At 40.2% G+C, this 27,295-nt stretch overlaps 2 protein-coding genes across 7 annotated transcripts in view; one reads left to right on the forward strand and one right to left on the reverse strand.

The window, feature by feature from the left end:
* brd9 (bromodomain containing 9) overlaps nt 1-15,038 on the reverse strand; it is a 71,065-nt gene extending 56,027 nt beyond the window's left edge. For 3 of the 5 annotated variants that reach the window (XM_072560577.1, XM_072560580.1, XM_072560576.1), the window contains exons 1-2: nt 14,751-15,037; nt 12,560-12,774 (exon numbers count right to left, since the gene is read on the reverse strand). In XM_072560577.1, the coding sequence (XP_072416678.1) occupies nt 12,560-12,774; nt 14,751-14,799 (264 nt within the window). In that variant the 5' untranslated portion in view covers nt 14,800-15,037. Of the gene's footprint in view, nt 1-12,559; nt 12,775-14,750 lie in introns of all 5 variants that reach the window. The other 2 variants (XM_072560578.1, XM_072560581.1) reach the window with 2 other exon arrangements.
* Nucleotides 15,039-15,168: 130 nt separating this feature from the next.
* Nucleotides 15,169-27,295, forward strand: part of trip13 (thyroid hormone receptor interactor 13) — a 34,330-nt gene continuing 22,203 nt past the window's right edge. The window contains exons 1-6 of one of the 2 annotated variants that reach the window (XM_072560583.1): nt 15,169-15,349; nt 17,387-17,485; nt 19,839-20,004; nt 21,516-21,645; nt 24,708-24,763; nt 25,780-25,870. In XM_072560583.1, the coding sequence (XP_072416684.1) occupies nt 17,397-17,485; nt 19,839-20,004; nt 21,516-21,645; nt 24,708-24,763; nt 25,780-25,870 (532 nt within the window). In that variant the 5' untranslated portion in view covers nt 15,169-15,349; nt 17,387-17,396. The remainder of the gene's footprint in view (nt 15,350-17,386; nt 17,486-19,838; nt 20,005-21,515; nt 21,646-24,707; nt 24,764-25,779; nt 25,871-27,295) is intronic. The other variant, XM_072560584.1, reaches the window with a different exon arrangement.

Raw genomic sequence — 27,295 nt, forward strand, 5'->3', positions numbered from 1 at the left:
AAAGGTTCAGTTTATTTGAAAAGAATGTATAAGAATGTATAAGTAATAACTTTTCCTGACAAAGGATAGTGCATTGTATTTTCAATTTTATATCCATCAAGTAGGTAGACAGATGATGAAGGTTGGCTGGTATTAACATGGCATGGTACTTAATAATTGCCTACAAGTATGCAAGCTTGTATCACTGCAGCACAGCAAGCAGATTGGCACTCAGCTTTCAGTCTTGTAATGCAACAAGTCTATGTAGATGTCAAAAACGCATTCAGCATTTTCAGTTTTTTTATATTAAGTGAGTTGTATCTTCAAAGTTTGGGAGATGATTTGTAGCTTGGGTGCTCCTTGTTGTGGTTATGTTCGCCGAGCTGAGAATTTGTCTTGCAAACGTTTCGTCCCCTGTCTAGGTGACATCCTCAGTGCTTGGGAGCCTCCTGTGAAGAACAATACTGACCAAGGGACTCAACTACAACCACAGGGACGCCAAGACAGCAGACTTCCTAGCAGCACTAGAATGCACACTCAGGAACAATGGACTGACAGAAGAGACACAACAAACAGTGAGACAAAGTATCGTACCGCTGATAACAAGAAAAAGACAAACACATAACCTTAACACCAAGGAGAGGGAAGCACTAAAATCACTAAGAAACGATAAGAACATAATCATACTACCAGCAGACAAAAGCAGAATGACGGTCATCCTGGACAAAGCAGAGTACATCCAAAAAGCACAACAACTACTTGCAGATACCAACACCTACCAAAAAAGGGAGTTTGACCCCAAACCACAGCTCACCAATAGGATAAACAACACACTGAGGAATCTACAAAAAAAAACGGACAGATAACCAGGACTGACCTACAAAGAATGAAACCTGAAAGCAACAAAACCCCCAGATTCTATGGACTACCAAAAGTGCACAAACCAGACATCCCACTCAGACCCATAGTATCACTACCAGGGACACCATCACACAAACTGGCTAAGGAACTACAGCAGAAACTGAAACACCTGATCAGCGGATCCAGACAATCTATACAATCGATACAGGAATTCTTGGACATCATCAGAAATATACACATAGACAAGGAAGAAACTATGGTCTCATTCGATGTAATGGTATTGTTCACCTCTATCGACAAAACCCTAGCCAGAGAAACAATAGCCAACCTGCTGGACAGACATAACAGACAACAGGACGTTGAACCTATCAACAAAGACGGCATACTTAAACTACTGGACTTGTGCCTCACAACACACTTCACATTCAACAACCATATATACGAACAAATCAACGGAACACCCATGGGCTCACAAATCTCTGGACTCATAGCAGAAGCAGGAATGCAAAAGTTAGAACAAACAGTCTTACCGCAAATTCAACCCAAACTCTGGGTCAGATATGTGGATGACACCTTTGTAATAATTAAAAACACAGAAATAGAGAACACACACCAGATCATCAACGCCACACTCACAGGAATCCGATTCACTAGAGAGGAAGAAAAGGACAACCAACTCCCATTCCTAGACGTGATGGTACAGAGAACACCGAACGAAGAATTCACCACAAAGGTTTACAGGAAAGCCACACACACAGACCAAGTCCTAAACTATGAAAGCAACCACCCCAACACACACAAAAGAAGTTGCATCAAGACACTGTTCAAAAGGGCCACAACACACTGCAGCAGAACTGCAAAAAGAGGAAGAGGAACACCTATACAAGGTATTTGCCAAAAACGGATACCCTCGCAATTTCATCAACAGATGCCTAAGGGAAAGACAACGGAACGAGGACATGCCACAACCCAAAGGAGTAGCCACACTACCATACATCAGAAGCATTTCCGAACTGACAGCCAGACTACTGCGACCACTAGGACTCATAACAGCACACAAACCAACAGCCACTCTCTGACAACAACTCACCAGAATGAAGGACCCGATACCCAACATGAGCAAAACCAATGTAGTGTACAAAATCCCATGCAAGGACGACACAAAACACTACATAGGACAAACAGGAAGACAGCTAACGATCCATATCCATGAACACCAACTAGCCACAAAACGACACGACCAGCTATCCTTAGTAGCCACACACACAGATGACAAGCAACATGAATTCGACTGGGACAACACTACCATTATAGGGCAAGCCAAACAGAGAACAGCCAGGGAATTCCTAGAGGCATGGCACTCATCCGCAGATTCAATCAACAAACACATCGACCTGGACCCAATATACCGGCCACTACAGCGGACAGCTGGAACTGACAACCGGAAACGGCAGAGACAGGCCACTATAAATGCCGGAGGAAACAGCACAGAAGCGCTTCACAGGAGGGTCCCAAGCACTGAGGATGTCAGCTAGACAGGGGACGAAACGTTTGCAAGACAAATTCCCAGCTCGGCGAACAGAACCACAACAATGAGATGTATCTTGTTCAGAATGGTGCAAATGTATCATAAGTATATTTATGTTCAGGATACTTAACAACCAGTTATATATGACATGTAAAGGGCTCGTTCAAATAGTTAATACTTTTTCTAATGTGATAGTGGTGCAACTACCCAAGACAACTGATGTGACTCGCAAATTGTACTGAAATCAGTCAACAGGAGAACTTATGGAAACCTGAACAATTTCTAAAGTCAGAAAATATTCGTATATAAAGTGCACAACCATTGGTCTTCATGTCTTGACCAGCCAAAATGCAAGTGAAAGGCCTCTGCATTTATGAAGTGTTCAAGCTTTCAGCTCAAGATACTGTTTTGAGCTACCACAACACATATCTGAGTCTTCAAGATGTAATACCAGTGAACAAAAGTTACTGGTCTTGAACCTGTAACTAAGTGCGATTGTGTATTTGTTTCGTATTTAACATATCTCATTTCTTCAGGAAAGGTATGCAGCCACACAAGATCCTATGGCAGTGGAAAATTATATATTACACAAAATATCCAGAAAATATTCCTACATTCAAGTTTTGAACACATAGCTTTATAACACCATTTTCCACAGTATAGTCCTGGGTTAATTTGGATGTTACACTCCTTCACGCCTCCATTATCTAGGTGACAGATGTAATGAGCAAATGTGGAATGCAAGAATTAAAGTGACAAATGTGATCTCCATTTATTACAACGTGGCCTCTAAAAATGGGCATTTGTAAAATATTTTAAAACACTATGTTTCAGAACTTTAAAGTCTCAAATCAATATTCATTACTGCAATCTCTGCTAATAGATCTTCACAGACATCATGGATACTATAGCATTCCATCAGGAGCCACAATAGGAAATATCCAAAAACAGGTTCTCTCTAGTTTCCTCAGTCTTAAGCACCCTCTCAGGTCAAGGCTGAAACACTAACCTGGAACTTCTGTGATTATTGAAGTGTGGGAAGAGCAACACAAGTCAAACATCAGTGAATGTCAAAACATTACCTACCTGGGATTCACAGACATACTTTAGTCTCTAAAATGTGGACAAGTAAGAGAACATAATATTAAACCAGCAATCAGATAGAAAACATTTACTGATATTACAACACAGGGATGACAAGTCAAACTAAATCAGCCTCTCTAATACTGGATTTGCAACATAGTGAAATTAAAATATTTAATGACTCCCAAAATTTCCCAATTGTTCCTAACCAGACTTGTGAAGACAGATCTCGAACACCAAGTTCAACAAAAATGAGGAATTTATGGTTAATGCTGTAACTTTATCAGAGCAAAGCTAAACAACAAGGTAACCTAATTAAGACGATAAGAAATAAGAACCAGACTAGGCCATTCAGCTCCTCAAACATGCTCTGTCATTCAATAGGATCATGGCTATTCCAACATAACTCGCATCCACTTTCCTGCCTTTCCCCTGTGGCCCTTAATTACCCTAGTGATGTAAAATCTATCTATCTCAGCCTTAAATTTACACAAGGACTCTCAACCCTCAGATGAAATACTCAACTCACTCTTAAACTGGCATTGCTTTTTTCTGAGACTGTGCCCTCTGGTGCTAGACTCTTCATTGAGTTGTAACATCCTCTCAGCATTTACCCTGTCAGACCCCTCAAGAATTCTATGTTTCAATATGATCAGCTCTCAGCCTTCTAAATTTCAGTAAGCAGAATCCTAACCTGTTTAGTCTTTGCTTATAAGACAATCTCTCCATACCAGGGATCATCCTTCTGAACCTTCTCTGAACCACCTCCAATAAAACAATATCTTTCCTTAAATAAGGGGTCCAAAACTGCTCACAGTACTCCAGATGTGATTTTTCCAGCATCTCATACAGTTGCAATAAATTTCCCCTGATTTATATTCCAACCCCCTTGAAATAAGGGCCAACTTTCCATTAGCCTTCCTGATTACCTGCTGCACCTATGTGCTAGCCTTCTGTGTTTCATGTACAAATAGCCCAAGTCCCATAGTGCGGTAGCTTTCTGCACTTTTTCTCTTTCTCCATTCCAAACTCTGCAACTTTGCATTTTCCCAAATTGTAGTTGTTTGCCAACTTTTTGCCCACTTAACCTATCAATATCTGAACTGCTTGTATCCCTCTCACAACCTGTCTTTTCACCTACTTTTCTGTAAACTTGGCTACAGCACATTCACTTCATTCCTCCAAGTCATTAGTATGTATTGTAAACGGTTGTGGTCTCAGCACTGATTTCTTTGGAATCCCACTGGCCACAGTTCGCTAAACTGAAACAGAATTCCTTATTCCCTCCCACTGTTTCTTGTCCATTAGCCAATTCTCTATACATGCCAAAATACGACCTTGAATGCCATATGCTCTTATGAGTTAACCTTTTGTGAGTTATCTTGTTGAACACCTTCTGGAAGTCCAAATACAACACATCTACCAGTTCTGGATGTAAGTTTGCTCGCTGAGCTGGAAGGTTCATTTCCAGACGTTTCGTCACCTTACCAGGTAACATCTTCAGTTGGCCTCAGGCGAAGCACAGCTGATAAGTCCTACTTTCTATTTAGATTTCTTTGTGTTGGTGATGTCATTTCCTCTGGTGATGTCATTTCCTGTGGCAAAGTCACATCAACCAGTTTCCCTCTACCCATTCTGGTTGAGAATTCCTTGAAAAACGAATAAATTAGTCAGACACAATTTCTCTTTCATGAAGCCAGGCTAAGTCTGCATGATTAGGATAGGATTTTCCTAATGTTCTGCTATTAGTTCCTTAATAATTGAGTCCAATTCTTTTTCAACAATAGATATTAGGCTGATCAGCCTATAGTTTTGCACTTTTCCCCTTCCTCCCTTTTTGAATAGGAGTGCCACATTACCAATTTTCTAATCTTCTGGTATATCTTCAGAATCCATAGGGCTTTCGAAAATTACAACCAATGCTTTAACTACAACTACTACTTTTAGGATCCTCAGTTACAAGCTAACAGGGCCAGGGGATTTATCGGCCTTTAGCCCCATTAGTTTGTCTAAAACTACTTCTTTAGGGATAGTGATGGTACCTAGTTCCTCCCCCGTATTCGTTATTTCTAAGTGTCTTCCACTGTAAAGACTGGTGCAAAATATCTGTTTAACTCCTCTGCCATTTCGTTGTTTTTCAAAACATCTCCCCAGATTCCGTTTCTAAGGGATCTATATTCACTTTGACCATTCGCATCCTTTTTTTATATGTTTACAGAACTCTTAATGTCAGCTTTTATGATCCTTCCTAGTTTCTCCTGGTAGTTTATTTTCTCCCATTTTTTAAAAAAAAGTCTCCCACAGCTGGATTCAGAATTTATTCCAGTTTTACAGACTTTGATCTCCTTACAGGCTTACTTATTCACTTAATACCTTAACATCCTTGGTTAGCCACGGCCAGTTTATTACTCTCTTAGAATCCTTCCTCTTTACCGGGTTGTATTTTTACTGAGAGTCATCAGTTATATTGTTAAATGTCTCCTAGTGCTTACTTACTCTAATATATCCTGCTAATCTATCTACCCTGTCCTAGCGTTTAGTTAACTCTAACATCATTTCATTGTAATTCCTTTTATTTAATTTAAACACGGTTATTTCCGACCCACATTTTGAACCAAGTTTAAATTCTATCATATTTGATCATTATTTCCGAGGGAATCTTTTATTCTGAGGTAATTTATTAAACCAGCCTCATTACCCATTACCAGATCCACGATAATTTCCTCCTTGATTGGTCCATGGCATACTGTTCTAGGAAACTATCCCTAATACACTATGAATTTTTGAGGTAGCTACTCCTTCCCATTTGATTAATCCAATCAACATGAAGATTAAAGGCACCAATTATTATTACTCTATTCTATTTAGAAGTTCTTATTTGTTAATTTATAGTCTTCACTACAGAGTAGCTACCCTTTGGAGATTTGTACTCGTACCAAAGACTTACTTCCCTTCCTGTGTTTTACCTTCGCCCCATCACTAACTTGCAATCCTACCTTCTCCTTTACCTTTGATTTTATAATTTTCCATGCAGACAAGTCCCCTATACTTAAGCCCAATCGACAGCCCTCGTTATGCAATTCACCAAGACTCTGGTCCCAGCGTGATTCAGGTGGAGCCCTACCCTCCATCCCCTATAATACCAATGTCTCATGTATTTGAACTTGTTCCCTCATACCAGTCTTTAAGCCACTTGTTGGCCTTTTAATTTTGTTTAGCTTGTACCAATTAGCTTATGGCTCAGGTAATAATGCAGAAATTGTTATCTTTTGAGTTCTGCTTTATCATTTAGTGCATAGCTGCTCGTATTCCCTCAGCAGAACCTCCTTCCTTTTTCTCCCTATATCATTGGTACATACCATAGCAACTAGATCTTTCCCCTCCCACTCCAAGTTCCTCTAGACCCCAAATGAGATATCCTGAATCCGGACATCAATCAGGCAACACAGCCTTCGAGACTCTCAACCCTAGACATACCCCTGATTATATTATCCCTGATTACAAATATGTTTCTCTTTTCTGCCCACTCTTGAATGGTTTATTAAATCATGGTGCTATAATCAGTTTGCTCGGCCTCCCTAAAGCCCATGCTCACATCCACAAAGGGAGCAAGAATCTGAAACGTGTTACCAACGTCAAGGGCTTAGGCTTCATGCACTAGCTCCTGGATCCTTCAATCTACCACACTCGTAGTCACACCCTATCTCTGACCACTGATCAAATCTGAGGTAGTTAATCTGAAGAGTGCGACTGCCGAGTGTGTCACAGGTTGCAGGTAACTCTCCCTCTCTCTGATGTGTTGTAGTGTTGAAAGCTCAGACTCCAGCTCATCAACTCTTAGCCTAAATTCCTCAAGCAACCAACACCTTCTATGGATGTGGTCACTATGAACCACAATGAAGTCTACCAGCTCCCACATGCAGATACAACACATCACTGTATCTCTATTTTATTTATTTAATTCTTAATTTGTTTTTTGAAAAAATTGACTTGTCTTTTGGTTTATAATCTGTAAATAGTTCTCTAATTTACCTTCCAACAGGAAAGTAACTTACAATATATAGTGAAATTAGCAGCTATTACCAACCTATGAACTTACAGTTTTCTTGTGATGTCACTTTGCCTTGTGTTGGACACCCTGGGCTTCAATTTATCAAAAATACCTTACAAACTATGAAATTTTAAAAAACAAGCAAAAATTAACTCTTTCCCTGCACGGAATTTCCATGCTGCTCCAAAATCCCCAAAATATATATATTCACTTCGACTGTGCCTGACTCCGGATATGATCTCTTCTTCTTGATTTAGGTCTATGATTTCAACCCAATCGTCTCTGATCATAACCCTGGCTCTCACACACAGACAAAGAGTTAAGGGATAAGTCAAAAGAAAATAAAAGAATTGTAACTTGGCAGTTTGATAACAGTTACAATGATGAGTACCAGGTCTTTATTGAATCCTTGAATGATGTGAGGTCTTATATGCACATGGATTGTATGTTGCCTAAATTCCAAAGTCAGTACAGCGCAGTAAAGGCACTTTGGCCCACAATGTTGTGCTGAGCATTTATCTTAATCTAAGATCAACCTAACCCTCACACCCCTGAATTTACTGCTGTCCAAGCGTTTGTGATTTAATTGTCCCTAATGTCTCTGACTCCACTACTGCCACTGGCAGTACCTTCCAAGCATCTGTCACTCTCTGTGCAAAGAACCTACCTCTGACAACTCCCCTATAACTTTCTCCAATCACCTTAAAAAATTATGTCCCCTCGTAACAGCCATTTCTGCCCTGGCGAAAGTCTCCGGCTATCTACTCTATTCATGATTTGGAAATGCCGGTGAAGGAGCAGTGCTCCAAAAGTTAGTGCTTCCAAATAAACCTGTTGGACTATAACCTGCTGTTGTGTGATTTTTAACTTTGTACTCTATCTATGTCTTTCATTACCTCTATCAAGTCACCTCTCTTCCTTCTTCTCTCCAGTGTGAAAAGCCCTAGCTCACAATGTAAACAGCTTCTAGCAAGCTCCAACAAATAATCACTTATTGGTTATAAACTGGTATTCTTTTCTCAGAACATTTAATAATTGTTTAACAGAATATAAAACTAGACAAAGTAAAACTCAAACACAGCTTCCCAGTCTAGCAGCTTTTGTACACACAGATTTTTGCCCAAAAAACCCAATCAAAATTTGTTCAATCAATGGTTTCTCTTTTTTTCACATTATTGGTGGTTGGCTGGCCAGCAACATCCTCACCTGCATTGACCAGTGCAACAGTTCTAGAGCATAACACATGAAATATCTGGAATGTTCTGAAAACAGTAATTAACTTGCAATTACCTTTCCAGGCTAATTCTCAAAAATTACCACAAGTTTGTTTGCTCTCTCTTCCTTTCTAAAACAAACCGCTGCTCAAAATTCAAATTCTAACTTTAGCTCAGAGTTCCAAATGAAAATTGAGAACCAGATAAAAGAGAGATAGTCTCATTAGCAAGCAATGTCTGTCACAAACACAAAAATAACTAATCTCAATTTTAAAGTTCACTATCACTAACCAGCAGTAAAATGAAAGTTTCTTTTAGCAGTGATGTTTTTGTGTCATAGCCTATGCACTAGTGATTCCAGACATGCAGTGCTTCCAAACCCTCCTCACCCAGCACACAGACACCTTAGCCTTCACACTCTTCAACCTCAACACCTTGGTATAATTCAAGCCCTGCCAACTACATTATAGACTAACCATTAACACCAACATCTTCCACCTCTTATTTCATTATTCAAAAGCCTACTCTCAGTTAATGTTCTGAAGCACCAGACTCCAATTCGAGTAAGGATTTCTATATACTGCTTGCATTGTGTGGTGCTAATGCCTCACTTTCATTCACACTACATACACTTCCCAATATATCCAACACATATTTTCCCTGCTAGATCTCAGAAGCCACTTTCAATTAAGGACATACTTTAGACTTGCATTATTACAAGCCACAGATTCTTAAACAATTCAAACACAAGGGATCCCAGATCTTTCCAGTTCTCGAGATCAGCTTGCTCCTGTGTAATTTGAACTGAGAGGCCACCATGGAGTGGGGTGGGAGCTGAAAAACAGAAAAGTTTATATTTTGGGGAATGTGAAATTGAAGGGAAATGGACTGCTAAATGGACTATCAGATATTAAATTGTAGTACAGACTGAGACAGTGATGTACCAATTCTATAGGGCTTGAGCATCAGGTGTTATCAGAGAAAGTCACCAACTTAATTTCTTAAGTTTAATACATTCAAAACTTGAAAAGGAGGTGGAGGTACCCAAACACATTAGCAAAACAGCACAATTTTGCTGTGAGGGTAACTTGAATTTCGACCAAATATTTTATATTGGTGTTTAATTCTCTGCTTATTACAATTTTCATATCAAATTAACACCTGACGATTAAATGATTTTATCTTGAATTATCCTACCTCCAACAGGACAGAATCTAACTACCACCCCTGACATTCAACGACATTACCATCACTGAACGCCCCACTATCAACATCCTGACTAGAAACAGAACTGGACTAGCTATATCAAAGCTACAAGAGCAGGTTTGAAGCTAGAAATTCTGTAGTGAGTAACTCAGCTCCTGATCCCTCAAAATTGTTTAACACCAATAATGCACACGTCACAAATATAATGAAATGTTCCCCACATGCCTAGATGCGTGCAGCTCCAACAACACAAGATGATCCATACCACCGAGGACAATGCAGTCTACTTGACTAGTACAGCCACAAACAGTCATTCCCGGTGTAAAGCTCACCATACATTGTTGCTGTTTTCTACAAGGTGCACTGTTCCTTAAGACATCATCTCCAAACTCATGACCACTACCATCAAGAAGGACAGGGCAGAAAATTAACAGGAATGTCACCACCTGCAAGTTCCCCTCCAAGCCACATAACATCCTGTCTTAGAACTATATTATCATTTTTTCAGTGTCACTGGGTCAAAATCCTGGTACTCCCTCTCGAATGGCATTGTCGGTCTACCTACACAAAATGGAGTTCAGCAGTTTAGGAAGACAGTTCGTCACCACCTTCTGAAGGGGCAATTACAGATGGGCAATAAATGCTGGCCCACCAGCGACAACCACATCCCATGAATGATATTATTTTTAATTCTGAAGTTTTTCCCACTGCAGGTGTCGCTCTTCCTGGCTTACACTCCCACTTGGTAATGCTCTGGTACATATCCAGACTCAAATATTCTTTTTATTCATTATCTTACACTCAAAAGATTAAAGGTTTGCCTCCTTCCCAACATGCTATTCCAGTTTTCACCACAAAAATGTGATTATTTTAAAATTATGTCAAAGCACAATGTAAAGTAACGGACTCCACTTTATCGGATGGTGTTTGAGACTTTATACAGGATATAAGGCATCCTGAGAGCATCACCTGGAATGAGCAAATACAATTATAAACAATACTTGAAGATGTTTTGAGAATGAAGATTGCAGGGCAATACAACAGAACTGCTGAAAATTATTAAAGAATTGGACTGCCGAGATAGAAGCAAATTGCTTCCACTTGCTGGGAGATTAAGGATGAGAAGCCAAAGATTGAAAATCAAATCAACAGAACTGAGGACAAAAGAAATATCTTTACAGAGAGAGTTGAGAGGTTGTAGATTCATATCCAAAGCTACTGACATTGAGATATAAAGGCTGAAACATCAATACTCAAAATTAGGCACAGAATATGAATAAAGGATAGAGGGTAAAGTTTTGGCCCAACAGCTTGTTTCTTATTGTGACATCTATATGTTTACAAGAGCAGGTGGCTTTCAGCACTACTTAAAGAAATATACAAACATCTTTAAATGTACCACAGTAGAGGATGGATGCATGCACACACACTTTCATCCGTTGCTAATCTTGCTAAAATGTACTCACATCACAGGAAGAATAAATTAATCATGTGATTATTATGCAAACTGTCAGTGCGCATTGCTTTCTCTGTCTGCTTAACAACCCCCTTTCAGAAAGAGTAACAAAACTAAAAGACAGTCTACACCTCAGAATTACTGAAAATAAAATAATCAATAATTTAAATGTAAGCAAATTAAAACAACCAAGTGTGGAATTGTTGCTGAAATGTTTTGCTTGATCGGTTCAACAGAACTTATTTCTGTGCAAAACCGTAAATTCGATTTTATTTGCAAAATTAAAACCACAATACAAAAATACTGCTTGTAAATAATAAAACACGCAAAAGACAAATTACCAAATTCTGACATAAGCTTATGAACATTAATAATCATTAGACCCATTACAATCAGGTTACTTTCAATTTCAGTAAAATGGGATAGATACACAGTTTTGTCAAAGCTGCAGCATAATTGTTGTATATTTAAATGCAATTAATACTTTTACAACTTCATGTCCTTTTGAGGTCTTCCTTAATCAGTTCCAAATTGGCAGCTACTAGCTCTCAAACTGACTTCACTGAAATTCTTATTTTCCTCAAGCACAATTTCTTTACATTAGAAACTCCAAAATATCAGACCTCTCCTCAAAAACAGCAGTGCCCTTATGTTCCTGTTACAACCCCATCCTAGCTCAAATATTTAATCAATTTTCCCACTTCTATTTAATTATGCTAATATAGCCTTGCTTCCCAATCTTCATGTGTCATCTTGTGTAAAACTCACTAGGTTCTTGATCTGAATAAATACTTGCTCACCTGTCACCTCATCTGACCTAGAGTAGCTCACCCTCAATCCACCAAATTGAACATTTCATCCTAGTCACGACCCCCACTCAACTTTTCAAACAGGCTTTCCCAATACTAGCAATCCTGTCGTGGGTTTAATCAGTTTTCAAGCCTTTCCAGCATCCTCTGTACCCTTGCCTCAACATTGATTGCAAAACCTTCAGTCACCTTGCCACAACATTGTGGAGCTTCCCTACTAAATGCCTCCAGCCCACACTGTCTCATGTGTTAAAACCATCTCAAAACAAACTACATCTGAATCATTCATCTACTTCTACTGAAAAGTATTGAGTCTCTTAGATTAAAGACATAAATACAAACTGTATCTGACCAAACCTGATGTCAACTTACTTTCCTTCTCCTACGTTCTTCATCTGAAATGTGTTTATCTTTTTCTGACTTCTTTTTCTTCTTTTTTTTCTTGTCTTTGTGCCGTTCTCGCTCATGATCAGACCGGTCATCATAATAGCTGGAATCGTGGCCTGAACCAGAGAGCTCAGTAACTTCACTTCCTCCCACCTTCAGTACCAGCTTAAGTGGCTTTTCAGGAGGTTTATCAACAAAGCCTGTAATGAAATAGGAAACACATCTCACATACATGGATAAGAAAAGGTCTGCACCATTTATGCAAAAATTTGCTCTAAATTAGGCCTGTCAGTAAAACAGAGACTATCATTAATAACCAAAGATTAACTGCAGTTCAAAAATCCATTATTGTGAACTTTGTAGAAGTTGTTTCACATCCTCCCCTCCTTTCCTATGCAGACTGGCCCTCTTTGTGACAGGATTGGGTCTTCCACTAGAAAGAGTAACAATCAATTAATTACGTTTGCACATTAATTATATTGTCTTGCATGCAAATATATCTATCAGTTCACACACAAAAGCATTCCACCAACAGCAATGAGACAAATAATTAGCTGATCCATTCTTGTTGGTATTGATAATCTTGGGCTGAGAGACGAGAATTGCAGCCCTTCTCTTCCTTGAAAAGTTCCACAGACATTTTTTTCATCTGAAAGATATAAAGACACACAAACTACAAAAACAAACTATAAAATTCTAACAGGACTAGACATGGTAAGTGCAGGAAGAAGTTCCTGGTAACTGGGGTTCCAGGTCACAGTCTAAAGGTACAGGTTAGATCACTTAGGAGACGAGGAGAAATCTCAGTGGTGAGCCTGTAGAATTCTCTCCCGCAGGAAATGATTGAGGCCAGAACATTGAATATTTTCAAGAAGGAGTTAGATAAAGCTATCAGGGCTAAAAGGATCAAAGGGAGAAACATGAACAGGGTACTGACTTGGACAATCAGTCATGATCATTTTGAATTGCAGAGCAAGTCTGAAAGGCTGAATGGCCTACCCCTGCTCCTATATCTCATAGGTAGACACTGATTTGCTAATTACTGCACTGAACTCCAAGTGGAGCTTTAACCCAAAACCTATTTTAAATGTATCTCACTGCAACTTAGGAGTTTGCAAATCACTAGGAGAAAGTGAGGACTACAGATGCTGGAGATCAGAGCTGAAAATGTGTTGCTGGAAAAGCGCAGCAGGTCAGGCAGCATCCAAAAAGCAGGAGAATCGACGTTTCGGGCGTGAGCCCTTCTTCAGTGCATCAAGTCTGCTCGATCATTCAATGAGATCACGGCTGAGTTGATAATTTTAAACTCTTCATTCCTGTCTTACCCTCCACCAACCCAACTCCCACCAAAACCCTTGATTTTCTCTTGTTGATTAAACTCTGTCTCACCCTCTAATATTATTGACCCAGACAAGTATTTCAAATCAATAAGTACTGATAAGTATTTTATCCCAAACAAGAGGAGGGTAAAAGAAAAATACAATGGGAACTTAAAATCATGATCCTCAACAAAAGATTGTCACTAATAAGTTCTGTAAATAATTCAGGAGGAACGCGTTTATTCAGTGACCAGCGTGTGAAAATCAGTCGCCCTTGAGTAGACCATAAGACATAGGAGCAGAAATTAGACCATTCAGCCCATCGAGTTTGCTCCACCGTTCAATTTCTCAACCCCATTTTACCCATAATCATTGATACACAAGCACCGATCTACCTCAGTCTTAAGTTTACCTGATGTCTGTGAGGGGGAAAGCAGACATATTTGTGAGGGGGGGTGGGGGAGCAGGGAACAGGAGATGTTGAAATAAATGGCAGGAGGCTGTTATGGAGCAGAAATACAATTCTATGATCAATGATAGCTGCTGTCCTGAGCATCTGGGCTAGAAGTATAAAAGCGAAAGCAAAGGCAAATAAAATAAAACAGAGAAGAGGAAGCAACAAAGATTGAGAATTAAAAGTCAAAGAGGGAGCAGACGCTACAACACTTTGTTTCTGTCCAAGAGGTGAATGGAAAGTGTTGGAGCGCCCCTCCCCCACACCAAACCGCCCCGCCCCCAATCTAGTCCTCTTCATTGGACGTCCGCCGCCTCGGACCGGCAGTTCTTGGCGCACACACACACACTGTAAGGGGAAGGAAAGTTGTCCTGGTAGCGGCGTCCTTTTCACATTCACTCACCATCGTAGGAGCGCCACTCGCACTTGTGTTTCTTGTGCTTCTTCCCCATGTCCCGGCGGCCGCCAGCGCCAGCGCACCCGCCTCGAGCCGCCGATTCTGCGCAACCTCGCGCGCCCAACGGCGCCTCGTCGACAGGAGCGAGCACCCGCCTGGCGTCTGCTTCCCGTGGGAAGGGAAGGGAGACCTCCCGAGGGCACCGATTTTAAAATTAATACAGTACGATTCAACGATTCCGAATCATTTCCATCTTTTGATTTATGAAACTTGTCAACTTTGCGCTGCCTCCACGCCCCCTCCCCCTTCCGTCGAGAGTCAGTCGACGGTCTCGGCACACAGCGACCAATCCGGTTGCGGGCGGGTGAGTGTCGGGAGATCGCAGCCAATCGGTGGATCGTCTCCGGGAGGAAGGCGGGGCTGGGCGATGATCGGCGTCCCGATCCGCCAGCGATAGTAAACAGTGCGGACGGCGTCGGCCAATCACGGCGGCATCCCTTGCAATTGGCCCCGCCCCCAGGATGTGACGCAATGAGTGGCTGTAGCCTGTGCTGTGGCGGGCGGTGGATTTGAGTTTTCTGCCGGCGAGAGAGCCGAAGGAACTTGTGAGTGAGATAGGCCGAGGCGCGGGGGGGGGTCTGGCTCCTGGTATTGACCAGATGGTGGGAGAGATTGATCAGTGGGGCTGGATTTTAGGGGAAGTTTACTCTCCGAGTGTCTGTTTCAGTTGTGTGGTTGCCCCCTTTTACCTCAGCCGAAAGACTTGAGCCAAAAATCCCTGCTGGCACTCTATTCAGTACACTGCTGAGGGAGTGCTGGAATGTGGTGTAGGACAATGAAGTTTCCCCGGTTATCTTGTCCAATGTTCATTGTCTTATAGTGATGTAGAGCACGGAAACTGACCCTTCGGCCCAGCTCGTCCTTGCCGACCAGATATCCTAACCTAATTTTGTCCTATTTGCTAGCACTTAACCTGTATCCCTTCAAACTCTTCCTGTTCATAGACTCATCCAGGTGCCTTTTAAATGTTGTATTTGTACCACCTTCACCACTTTCTCTGGCAGCTAATTCTGTACACATATCACACTGTGTGAAAAAGGTGCCACTTAGGCCCCTTTTAAATCCCCCACCTCCCCCCTCACCTTAGACCTATGCCCTCTAGTTCTGGACTCGCCCATCCCAAGAAAAAGACCTTGTCTATTTATCGTATCCATGCCCCTCATAATTTTATGAACCTCTGTCATGTCAACCTTCCATGGAAAATGTATTCATTCCCTAACTGTTTGTGAAATCATGCAGCTTGTGAGTTTGGCTGCTGTGTTTCCCTTACATCAGTGATGACCTTATAAATGGGTTTCATAGATGTAGAAGTGCTTTCCCAGTTGAAGCATCTTCCATCTGGTGCAGCCTTCCTTCAATTTGATTAGGGGAGTTATCTTCACAACTTCAAGTCCATGGTGAGCAAGCTAAATAGACTCAAAAATAGATGGGGCAGTAAATTGTAATGAAGAAATAACCTTACAAATGGATATGGATAGGTTAGAAGTGGCCAAAATGTGGCAGATGGAGCCTAATGTAGATAAGTGTGAGGTCATGTGTTTCATTGAAAAAATGAGAAGGTGGTCTGTTAACTATGAGAAGGTGGGCGGCACGGTGGCACAGTGGTTAGCACTGCTGCCTCACAGCGCCAGAGACCCAGGTTCAATTCCCGCCTCAGGCGACTGACTGTGTGGAGTTTGCACGTTCTCCCTGTGTCTGCGTGGGTTTCCTCCGGGTGCTCCGGTTTCCTCCCACACTCCAAAGATGTGCAAGTCAGGTGAATTGGCCATGCTAAATTGCCCGTAGTGTTAGGTAAGGGATAAATGTAGGGGTATGGGTGGGTTGCGCTTCGGTGGGTCAGGGTGGACTTGTAGGGCCGAAGAGCCTGTTTCCACACTGTAAGTCATCCAATCATCTAATCTAAGTGGGGAGAGACTTCAAGGTGCGCCAGTACAGAGGGATCTGGGTGTACTCATTCAGAGTCATAGAAAACTAGTGCACAGGTACTGCAGATAATGAAGAAAGCAAATGGAATATTGGCTTTTATAGCTAAAGGAATAGAAGATAAAGGTAAGGGAGTACTGTTCCAACTAAATAAGGCATTGGTGAGACCACAGTCGGAGTATTGTGTGCAATTTTGGTTCCCTTATTTGAGGAAGGATGTAGTGGTAGTGGAGGCAGTTCAGAGAAGGTTCACGAGTTTGACCCCAGAGTTGAGGAGTTTGTCATGTGAAGAGATGGTGGGACGCTGACTCAGTGGTTAGCACTGCTGCCTCACAGCGCCAGGGACCCAGGTTCAATTCCTGCCTCGGACAACTGTCCGTGTGGAGTTTGCACATTCTCCCCATGTCTGCGCGGGTTTCCTATGGCTCCGTAGTGTTAAGTGCATTAGTCAGGAGCGAATGGAGAGGAATGGGTCTGGGTGGGTTGCTCTTTGGAGGGTCGGTGTGGACTTGTTGGGCCGAAGGGTCTGTTTCCGCATTGTAGGGAATCTAATCTAAATTTTCCTGAACTAATAGTCTGTTATTGATCCCACTCAATGAAATTATGACATTATTATATTCAATCAGTTGTTTAGATTTTTCTTTTTTAAAACACTTTAGTAATTTATAAATGGATGCAGCAGCTGGAGAATTAAAACAGGCTTTACCATCTTTTGACTCCATGAAAATACATGTGGAAGTCTGTGTGAAACAGAACAGGTAAGCCACTTTTGTTTCATGCAGTGAAACTTGTAGTTTTTCTTTCCTTATTGCAGTAACAAATAACGAAGAAAAATAAATACAGAGCTATCTTTCAGCGTAGCATGTGTGAGGATCACAAATCTATGGGTATTCAGCCGTGTTCATTGTCAGCCTTTGGTTACAATTGGCAGGTGACTAAAAGATCTATGGGATCCTGGGGGGGCTGTTGGAGAGGCCAAGCTGCTTCGTGCATGCATAGGAAGAGAGTTTGAGAAGAAAGCTGCTATGTGAGTGCAGGATGAGAAATTGCTGATTTGCAGTTGTGGGCTTGTGCCGTTTAAACTGGCTAGACAAGTGATATGTAATGTAGTCTGGGTGGGTTATTTCCACACTGGTTGAATTGACAATGATGAGCCCTCCTTTTTAATATCTTCCCTTGCCTGAAATTTAGTTAAACCACCAACAGTTGTGTGTCTTTATTGAGAGAGAGCCTATGGTCCAGTAGGACTGTAGCAACTTTTACCTTTCAGACCATGGAGAGAGTTTAGGGGACTGGGAGGATTTTCTTGAGTTTTTAATGTGCTAAATTCTTCAGTTTATTATTGGTGCTTTATTACTTTCCTCTACTTGTGCCCTAATCTCTGAATCCGTTAAAACTGCTTAGCTTTATTAACCAACAACAAGGGTTTTAATTTAGTTGTTCAAATTTGACAAATGATTGAATGGACTGCTTTAGAAAAGAAAAAAGGCTGAGGAAGGAATTGTTGTAAAAAGCATGTTACTGGATTGCATTGAGAGTCATGGTTATACGGCTTTGCAACAGAGGAAGAAGGTACAAGAGTAGACATAACAAAGTGAGATTTGGGCGATAACAGGTTACCAATTTTAGGTGTGAGGCATTGTGACCAGCTATGGATGCTGAAGATCATCAGAATGACAAACTCTAGTTCTGGGATAGCTGAACAGCTTGTGGGTATAAACAATACAATGAGTGAAGAAGGTTATTTCTGAATACAATGGGACCTTGATCAGATGGGCCAAGGGCTGAGGAGTGGCAGGTAAAGTTTAATTTAGATAATTGAGATGAGTTGCATTTCGGTAAGACAAACCAGAGCAGAAGTTGTACAACTAATGCAAGTGTCCTAGGATGTGTTGCTGAACAAAGAGACATGGAGGTGCAGGAGTAGAGCTCTTTGAAAGTGGAGTCGCAAGTAGACGGGGTGGTAAAGAAGGCTTTTGGCACACTTGCCTTCAACGGTCTGTGCATTGAGTTTAGGAGCTGGGTTGTCATGTTGTGGCTGTACAGTACATTGGTAAGGCCACTTTTGGAATACTGCATTCAATTCTGGTCTCCTTGCTGTAGGAAAGATATTGTGAAACTTGTAAATCCTTTCTGAATCCTTTCAAGGATGTTGCTGGGATTGGAGGATTTGAGCTATAGGAAGAGGCTGAGGGGTGACCTTATAGAAGCTTTCAAAATCATGAGTGACATCGGCAGGATAAATAGCCAAAGTCTCTTTCCTAGGGTAGGGGAGTCCAAAACTAGAGGGCATAGGTTCAGGGTGAGGGGAAAAGATGCAAAAGAGACCTGAGGGCAACCTTTTTCTTGGAGAGTGGTGTGTTTATGGAATGAGCTGCCAGAAGAAGTGGAGGATGCTGGTACAATTACAAATTTTAAAAGTATATGGATGGGTATATGAATAGGAACAGTTTAGAGGGATATGGATCAAATGCTGGCAAATGGGAGTAGATCAGGCTAGAGTATCTGATTGGCATGGACAATTTGGACCAGAGATCTGTTTCATTGTGACTGTGATTCTGGAGTGGGCTGTGGTCTGTGTCTCTTGACAGTAAAATTGCCTGGGAAAGCTACTCACTTTCGTCCTCCCATATTGTAGTTAGTGCACTTCTGGTAGAATCGATGCATTACCACAAACAGCTGAAATTATGACATGTAATATTTATATATTCACTTCATATATAAAACCCTTTGTTCATATTTATAATGTAAGAACAGTACACCCGTTTTATTTTAAAATGGGACTGAATTATGTCTGCAAAGTCTGGGGCCCTTGTCAGAAATTTATATTTGGTCTTGAATCATGTGCAATGCCATGAGTGACTTACTGACTATGTTCAATGGGTAAATAAATGGGTAAAATTAGCACTACATATCAGAAGAAAGTACGTTGTTCTATAAAGATACAAGCACAATGAATACAAGTTCCTAGTAATAAATCTACTTACAAAGCAAGCCAATATTATCTTATGACACAGCTGTTTAATTAAAATGCAAAAAGCAACTCTACAAATTTGTAACAATTGTTTTGCGTGACTTTTTTTTTAACATGGTTTCGTTCTGTTTCGATAGTACTGCGAAGCAGGAAGATGTGCGGCTGTGTGTATTGCAACTACTGAGCAGACACCAAGTGGTATTTGGAGATTATGTCTGGATGGAATTTGATGATGATTTTCTAACGAAGCATGTAAACTCTGTATGCATCGTGGACACGGATCTTACATTTAAGGACAGACAGGTAAGGGATTGACGGGGGGAAATGTTAGAAGTTGAGTCAAGCACTTTTTTGTAATAGTCATACAGCATAGAAACAGGTCTTTTGGTACTGAAAATGGGCCAACCAGGTTTCCTAAACTGAACTAGTCCCATTTGTCTGCGTTTGGCCCAAATCCATCTCAACCTTTCCTAACCATGTACAAGTCCAAATGTCTTTTAACTGTTCTAACTGTACAGGCCTCTACTACTTCCTCTGGCAGCTCATTCCAAATATGCACCATCCTGTGTGAGGGGGTGAAAAGCTACACCTCAGATACCTTTTTATCTTTCCCTTCTCATCATAAACCTAACCTTCTAATTTTGGACTCCCCTACCCTGGGGGAAAAAGACCTTGGCTATTCACCTTATCTATGTCCCTCATGAGCTTTCAACCTCTAAGGTCACCCATCAACCTCCTATGCTCCATGTGGGGAAAGAAAAAGTCCCAGCCTATCCAGCCTCCTCTTAAACTCAAAGTCTCCGATCTCTGTAACATCCTTCGTAAATATTTTTCCTCCCTCTCTTATAGGAAGGTGATCAAAATTTGTATACAATAATCCAATGTGGCTTTACCAATGTCTTATATATGTGTAACATGGCATTTGTACTCCTGTACTATTAACAATGTCAATAATTTGTTATAGTGGTGTATTGCAATGGAATAATCTGAAATGTATCACTTAATGTCATGAAAGTGCTTCTCTTTTACTTCCCAGTCAAGTATATATGGAAATAAACTGTCATTACAACTTAATTTGTCATTTTGTGGAGAAGGTAACAGTTGAAGTTCTAAACTGGTGGTCTGTTATAACAGAAGTAAGTTAATGTAGCAAGTTTAAGCAAGCACAAGGCATGTTATGTGAGGAAGAAAGTATAGGGCAGATTAAATTGCAGAGCTGATAATGAAAGAGGTAGTAATTAGACAAGAAAATAAAAGATCGGTCTAGAAGAGATGTAAAGAGGTAAAGGAAAGTTATCAGTAATGGCTGTCATCTGAAAACCAAATGTTCACATTGCATAATGTTCAGCTGTTTGACAAAGTTGAGCATACTGTGAATACTTACTATTGTGACATACAGCAACATTTTTAATATCTTTAAAATATTTTGTATTTTATCATTGTTTGATAAATAGTTAATTCCAGATTTAATTGCGTGTTACTATATAGAAAACGTCAGATACTTTTGAAAATTGATTCATCTTCTGTAAAAGAGATAAAAGGATAAAGTGAATGAAATGGCCAGTGCTGCCACTAGTACATTGACCTTGCATCTAGGGTCACTTTGTGTGCTAGAAGGAAACTAGGACTAGGGAAATTGGACAATTCCAATTTGGGTGAATTCTTTTATTTCAGAAGGGAAATGTTTCACTGTTCCACTACAATACCTTTCATGAAAAGTATTTACTTTCCCAGTTGATGTTAACTCATGTATACAGACTGTGAATCAGCAAATGTGCTTGCTGCTGCTAAACTATCTTCATTTTCTGTCTCAGCCTATTGACCTGACAAAGTCCAACATTTCAATTTATATATTTCGTCTAAATGAGGAAGGTCCATCCTCTGATGCTTTGGAGGGAGAAGAGGAGAACATGCCAGCCTCCAATAACTGGCTTCTACCTGCCGGTATGTACCACAAAACCCTGTTGCGGACTAGGATGTTGTTGGGGATGGGGGTTTTGAGTTGTTAAAAATAGGCTAGGACTTTTATTTTTCAATGGTGCGTAGGAGATTGATGGATGACCTCCATAGAAGTTGATATTATTATGAGATAAGGTGAATAGTGGTGGTGAAGTTCAAAACAAGGGGGCACACTTTTAAGGTGAGATTAAAAAGATTTAAAAAGGATATGAGCAGTAACTGCTTCAGAGTGGTTAATATGTGGAATGAACTACCAGAGAAAATGGTGGATGCAGGTATTGTTATGATGCTTAAAAGACATTTTTGATCAGTACAAAAATGGGAAACGTTTGGAAGGATATGGGCCAAATACAGACAGACAGGTGTTGTTTTGTTTGGGAACATAGTTGGTGTGAACTAATTGGACTGACAGATCTGTTTCCAACTTGTATGACTCTATTCCTGTGTAGTGAAATTTAACTAGGACCATTACTTTTTTTAAGTGTTAAAGGGTTTGAAGAATTCCCCTAAATATTGAAGCAACTGCCTTGTTTGGTAATGCATCTGTATCTATGTGGAAATTAAAGTTTTACATGTAGGAAATGTGAAATTAAAGCAGACATTGCTGGAAACACTTAAGATATTTGCCTACATAAATAAAGAAATGGAATTGACATTTCAGGTTAATTCTTTTAGGATCAGATGTCGTAATGCCACTTATGACAATCATGGCTCAGCAGCAGTACTCTCACTATGTATTGTAAATGTCTTTTTATATTAATTTGTGGCATATGGATGTCACTGGCTGGGAAAGCACTTATTGCGCATCCCTAGTTGCCTTTGACAAGGAGCTGTCATCTTGAAGTGCTGCGGTCCATTTATAGTAGACCCATTAGAAAATGCGATTCCAGGATTTTAACCCAACAGCAGTGAAGGAATGGCAATATATTTCTAAATCAGGCTGTTGAGTGGCTTGAGGGTGAGTTTGCAGGTAATGGTGTTTCATGTGCTTGTTGCCCTTGCCATTCTAGATGGAGTAGTTGTGTATTTACTTTAAACAGATAGTGGAGTAGGATTTTGACCCCAGGGCTCGTCTGCTCTGTTTTATTTCTCTCCCTTTTTTATTTTACGTACCCCTTGAAGAGCTCTGTCATAGCAAATGAGGCCAGTGCAGACTAGTGGCGGCAATGGAGGCGACCTTAGGTTCCCATTGGCTTCTGCATTGCCGGGATGGTCCTAGCGCCAACTCATGGCTGCAGTGACAGAGGCAAGTTTGGGTCCAATACAAAACCTATTTGCATTGGCAAGGTGGCCCCAAAGCAGACTCATGGTGATGGCAGAGTTGAGTTTGGGCCATTTGTACTAGGTGTCATCAGTGTTTGCATTGGTGAGGGTGTTGGTGAAGATGATAACACTAAAGAGTGGAGACTTTTGTTCCAGAAGTGATGCAGTGAAGGGGACTTGTCTGGCCAGCAAGCCCATAGCGGAGCACTTAACAAGAAGGGCTATAAAGTTGAACAATTTTTCTTTATTTTTCTGTCTATTTTCTATGTTTCTTTCTTTTTAAGATGGCGCTGGAGGCTGGTGACACTGTACAACATTTTTCACCATATTTTGTAGCTATAAATAAATCAAATGTACAGTCTGAAGAGCTTTTTGTGAATGTATGCAGTGTATGTTTTAAATGGTGACACTACCTATATATTGAGCATCAATGGTGAAGGGAATGAATGTTTGTAGATGTGGTGCCAAAATCTTGGGCTACTGTGTCCTGGATGCTGTCAAGCTTTGAGTGTTGGGGTTACATTCAGCCAAGCAACTGGGGAGTATTCCATCATATTCTTGACTTGTCTTGTAAATGGAGGATAGACTTTAGAGAGTCAGGAGGTGAATTATCGTTGCAGGTTTCTCTGACCTGCTCCTGTAGCCACAGCATTTATGTCTGGAGCAGTTTAGTTTCTGGTCAATGGTAACACTCCCAGGATTTTGATAGTGGGGAATTCAGTGATGATATTGCCATTGAATGTAAAGGTGATAGTTCGATTCTGTCTTGTTGGAAATGATTATTGCCTGACATTAGTGTGGCAAGTAACAATTGTGCCATATTTTAGCCTTATTGTCCAGTTCTTGCAATGGGGCATGGACTGCTTCAATATCTGAGGAAGGTGAATGGTAATGAACATTTGTGCAACTATTATTGAACATTCAAATAAAAGCAAAATACAGTGGCTGCTGGGAATCTGAAGCAAACAATACTGGAGAAACTCAGCAGGTCTGGCAGCTGAAACAGTTAATATTTTGATTCTGGTATGACATTTTGGTGAACGTCACTGTTGACCTTATGGAGTGCAAGTCATTGAGCAGCTCTACATGACTGTAATAGTTGGAAAGACACCCTCGAAGAGTGGTGGAAGCTGATTCAGCAACTTTTCAAAGGTACTTGGCCTTTTTTTTAATATAGAAGATTTGCAGTGCTATGAGGAAGGAGAAAGGAAGTAGAATCAATAAAAGCGCACCAGCAAAGGCACAGCTATTAAAATAGCCTTCTGTGTTGTACATATCCATAACTTGGCAAAGACAACTATGCTCTGTAACACTTTTTAAGAAATATCCCCAGCACGTCACTCAAATTTATAGGTAAAATTGCTATTCATCATCATTATCTTGGGTGGGGGAGAAAGTTGCCCATCTTACTACAGTAAGTAAGAGTACTCTGATAGTTACAGCACCACCTGGAATCAAACATTCTTTTATTCACCTGGAATAATGTATGGTGAGTTTACAAACCTCTTTAGCATCTAATGATATAATGTTATGTTAATGTAAAAGGCCACTTGCATAATATGGGCATTTATTTATATAGTTAACTATAAAAATCATAGCCAGCTTATGATTGCACTGGCTATTTGTTACCTTTTTGTTAAAAGAAGGTGAATATCAAACTTTCTAGTAAGTATGGCAATTCTTGTTGAAAAAGAACTGCAGCTGTTATGAGTCTGAAATTCTCATTTTATAATATAATGAACTTTGCACTCTGCTCAATATAGCTTTTCGTTCCATATTTGTAGGTGAGTTCCATGGACTTTGGGAGAGCTTGATATATGATAGTGAGGTTAAATCACAAGTAAGTGCTTTTAAAACTTATCACTATATTCTGGCTATGTTGGAATAAACTGCTTGGCATGCCTATGAATAATCCATTTTTACTGATAATGTTGCAATATTTAGTTTATCAAGATTTGCTGACAGATTTGAAAATAGCTTAATAATTTAATATTTAACAAAATCAACTTTGAGTGTATATCAGTGTCTTTAAAAATATCTTTGATTCTTCAAAGTCATCTGTCACAGAATTGTCCCTTAAATATTCTTGTTTTTTTCCCATTGAAGTCCTACCCATTTATGTTTATCCTCACGTGGTTCAGCATTCCATTCCTTCATACTTCTATTTATCTATTCTATTTTTTCTCATTATCTTGACTTTGACATAAAGGATTGCTCTGATAAATCAATAGTCAGTCTGTTTTTCTGCCCATTATTATCTATTTTAAAATAAAGTTTCTATATCTCAACATTTTCTTTCAATTTGTTTTTGACTGTGTTTCAAAATAACTGGGCCAGAATTTTTTTGCAGTGGAGGGCCCAATCTGCAGGCCTTTTAAAATGACAGGCAGGACCCAGATGAGGTGTCTACTCCTCATTTTCAGCAAATCCCATTTGTGGTAGAAGGGAACAAAGCCTTAATTCAGTGGGGCCTTTTGAAATGTCAAACAAACTGTCTTGGCCCAGAAGTGTTGGCATGTTCAGGTGCACCTGTCAAAATGCTAAATCAGCTTTAAATAAATTTTCCAGAGCAGTGTCCTAATTGGAGAAGTCAAATGCAAATCATTCAAATTAACGTGTAATCAACAAGAATATTGAGGAAAATTAGTTTTTAACCTTTGTTTCCTTTATACGTATTTCAAAATATTTGAGACTTTACACAGGCTATATTCAAACTGAGATTTTTTTTAAAGTTTCAATCTATTATCTAATCTTTTTTGTATATTTTGAAGGTTATTATTTCTGCAGTTTGTATTTAAAGTAAATTTAATTTGACCTTTTTGGGTAATTGATAACTTATTCACTTTGTTCCTGCAGTTGCTTGACTACGTCTCAACTACTTTACTGTTTTCTGACAGAAGTGTTGATAGCAATTTGATTACCTGGAATCGAGTGGTACTACTTCATGGTCAGTCTTGAATCTCTAACAATCGATTATCTCTTGTATTTTTGTGCTGTTCCAGTGCTTTCAGCTAGTCTTATCTCTTGTTAAAATTGTTATCTGCTATATATCTGGGTACCAGTCCTGTTTGCCTTGGCATTTGCTATTATAGATCTTAAATCCTGCCTGATCTCATTAACTGTATTGATAATTGCATCCTATCCAACTTTGGAATGTTCAGAACTTTGCAAGAGCATACTGTGAATGGTAGGACTCTGGAAAATAGTGAAGCTCAGAACATCCTTGGTATGCATAATCACAGATCCCTGAAGGTAGATAAAGCAGTTAAGAAGGCATATTGGGTACTTGCCTTTATTAGCTGAGGCACAGAGTACAAGACCAGGGAAGTTATGCTGAAATTGTAACAATGCTGGTTAGGCCACAACTACAACCACATTATAGGAAGAATGTGATTGCAGTAGAGGGTAGAGAGATTTACCAGAATGCTGCCTGGACTACAGTGCCTGAGTTAGTAGGAGAGTTTGGACAGGCTGGGGTTGTTTTCCTTGCAGCAGCAAAGGTTGAGAATGGACCTGTTAGAGGTGTTAAAGATTTAGTGGCAAGGTTAAGAAAGTATTTTTTTTCCCTACACATATTGTTTTTTTTCATCCATGGAACCTAGGCATCTCTAGCTGGTCAGTATTTATTGCCAGTCCCTAGTTGCTTTGAGGTAATGGTAAGCTAACTTCCTGGAACCTTTGCAGTCCTTGTGCTGTAGGTTGACCCACTGTCCTTACGGTGGGGGTTCTAGGAATTTTACCCAATGACAGTGAAGGAATAGCGATATATTTTCACATCCGGAAAGTGAGTGGATTAGAGGGGAACTTGGAGGTGATGGTCGTCCCATATATCTGCTGCTCTTGACTTTTGAGGTGGAAATGGTCATTAGTCTGCAAGCTACTGATTCGTGATTTTTGAATTTCTGCAGTGCATCTTCCAAATAGTAGCAACTGTGTGTACTAAGCATTTGTGTAGGGACTGGATGTTTGTGGGTGTGGTGCCAATCAAGTCACTTGCTTCTTGAGTGTTATTGGAGCTGCATCCATCCAGACAACTCAGTATTCTATTATGCTCCTGACTTCTGCCTCAAATATGATGGATAGGCTTTGGGGTGTCAGGCGGTGAGTTACTTGCTGCAGTATTCCTAGCATCTGACCTGTTCTTGTAGCCACTGCAGCTATGTGGCGAGTCATATTAAATTTCAGGTCAATGTCAACTCTCTGGATGTTAATTGGGGTATTCTGTGATTGTGACACCATTGAATGTCATGGTGTGATGATTAGATGATCTTTTATGGAAGGTGGTCATTGCCTGGCAGGAGTGTGGAATGACTGTTAGTTGCCACTTATCAGCAAGATTGTCCAGATATTGTTGCATTTGAACATGGACGGC

Source organism: Chiloscyllium punctatum, chromosome 41, assembly GCF_047496795.1.
Source record: "Chiloscyllium punctatum isolate Juve2018m chromosome 41, sChiPun1.3, whole genome shotgun sequence".
Taxonomy (NCBI): Eukaryota; Metazoa; Chordata; class Chondrichthyes; order Orectolobiformes; family Hemiscylliidae; genus Chiloscyllium; species Chiloscyllium punctatum.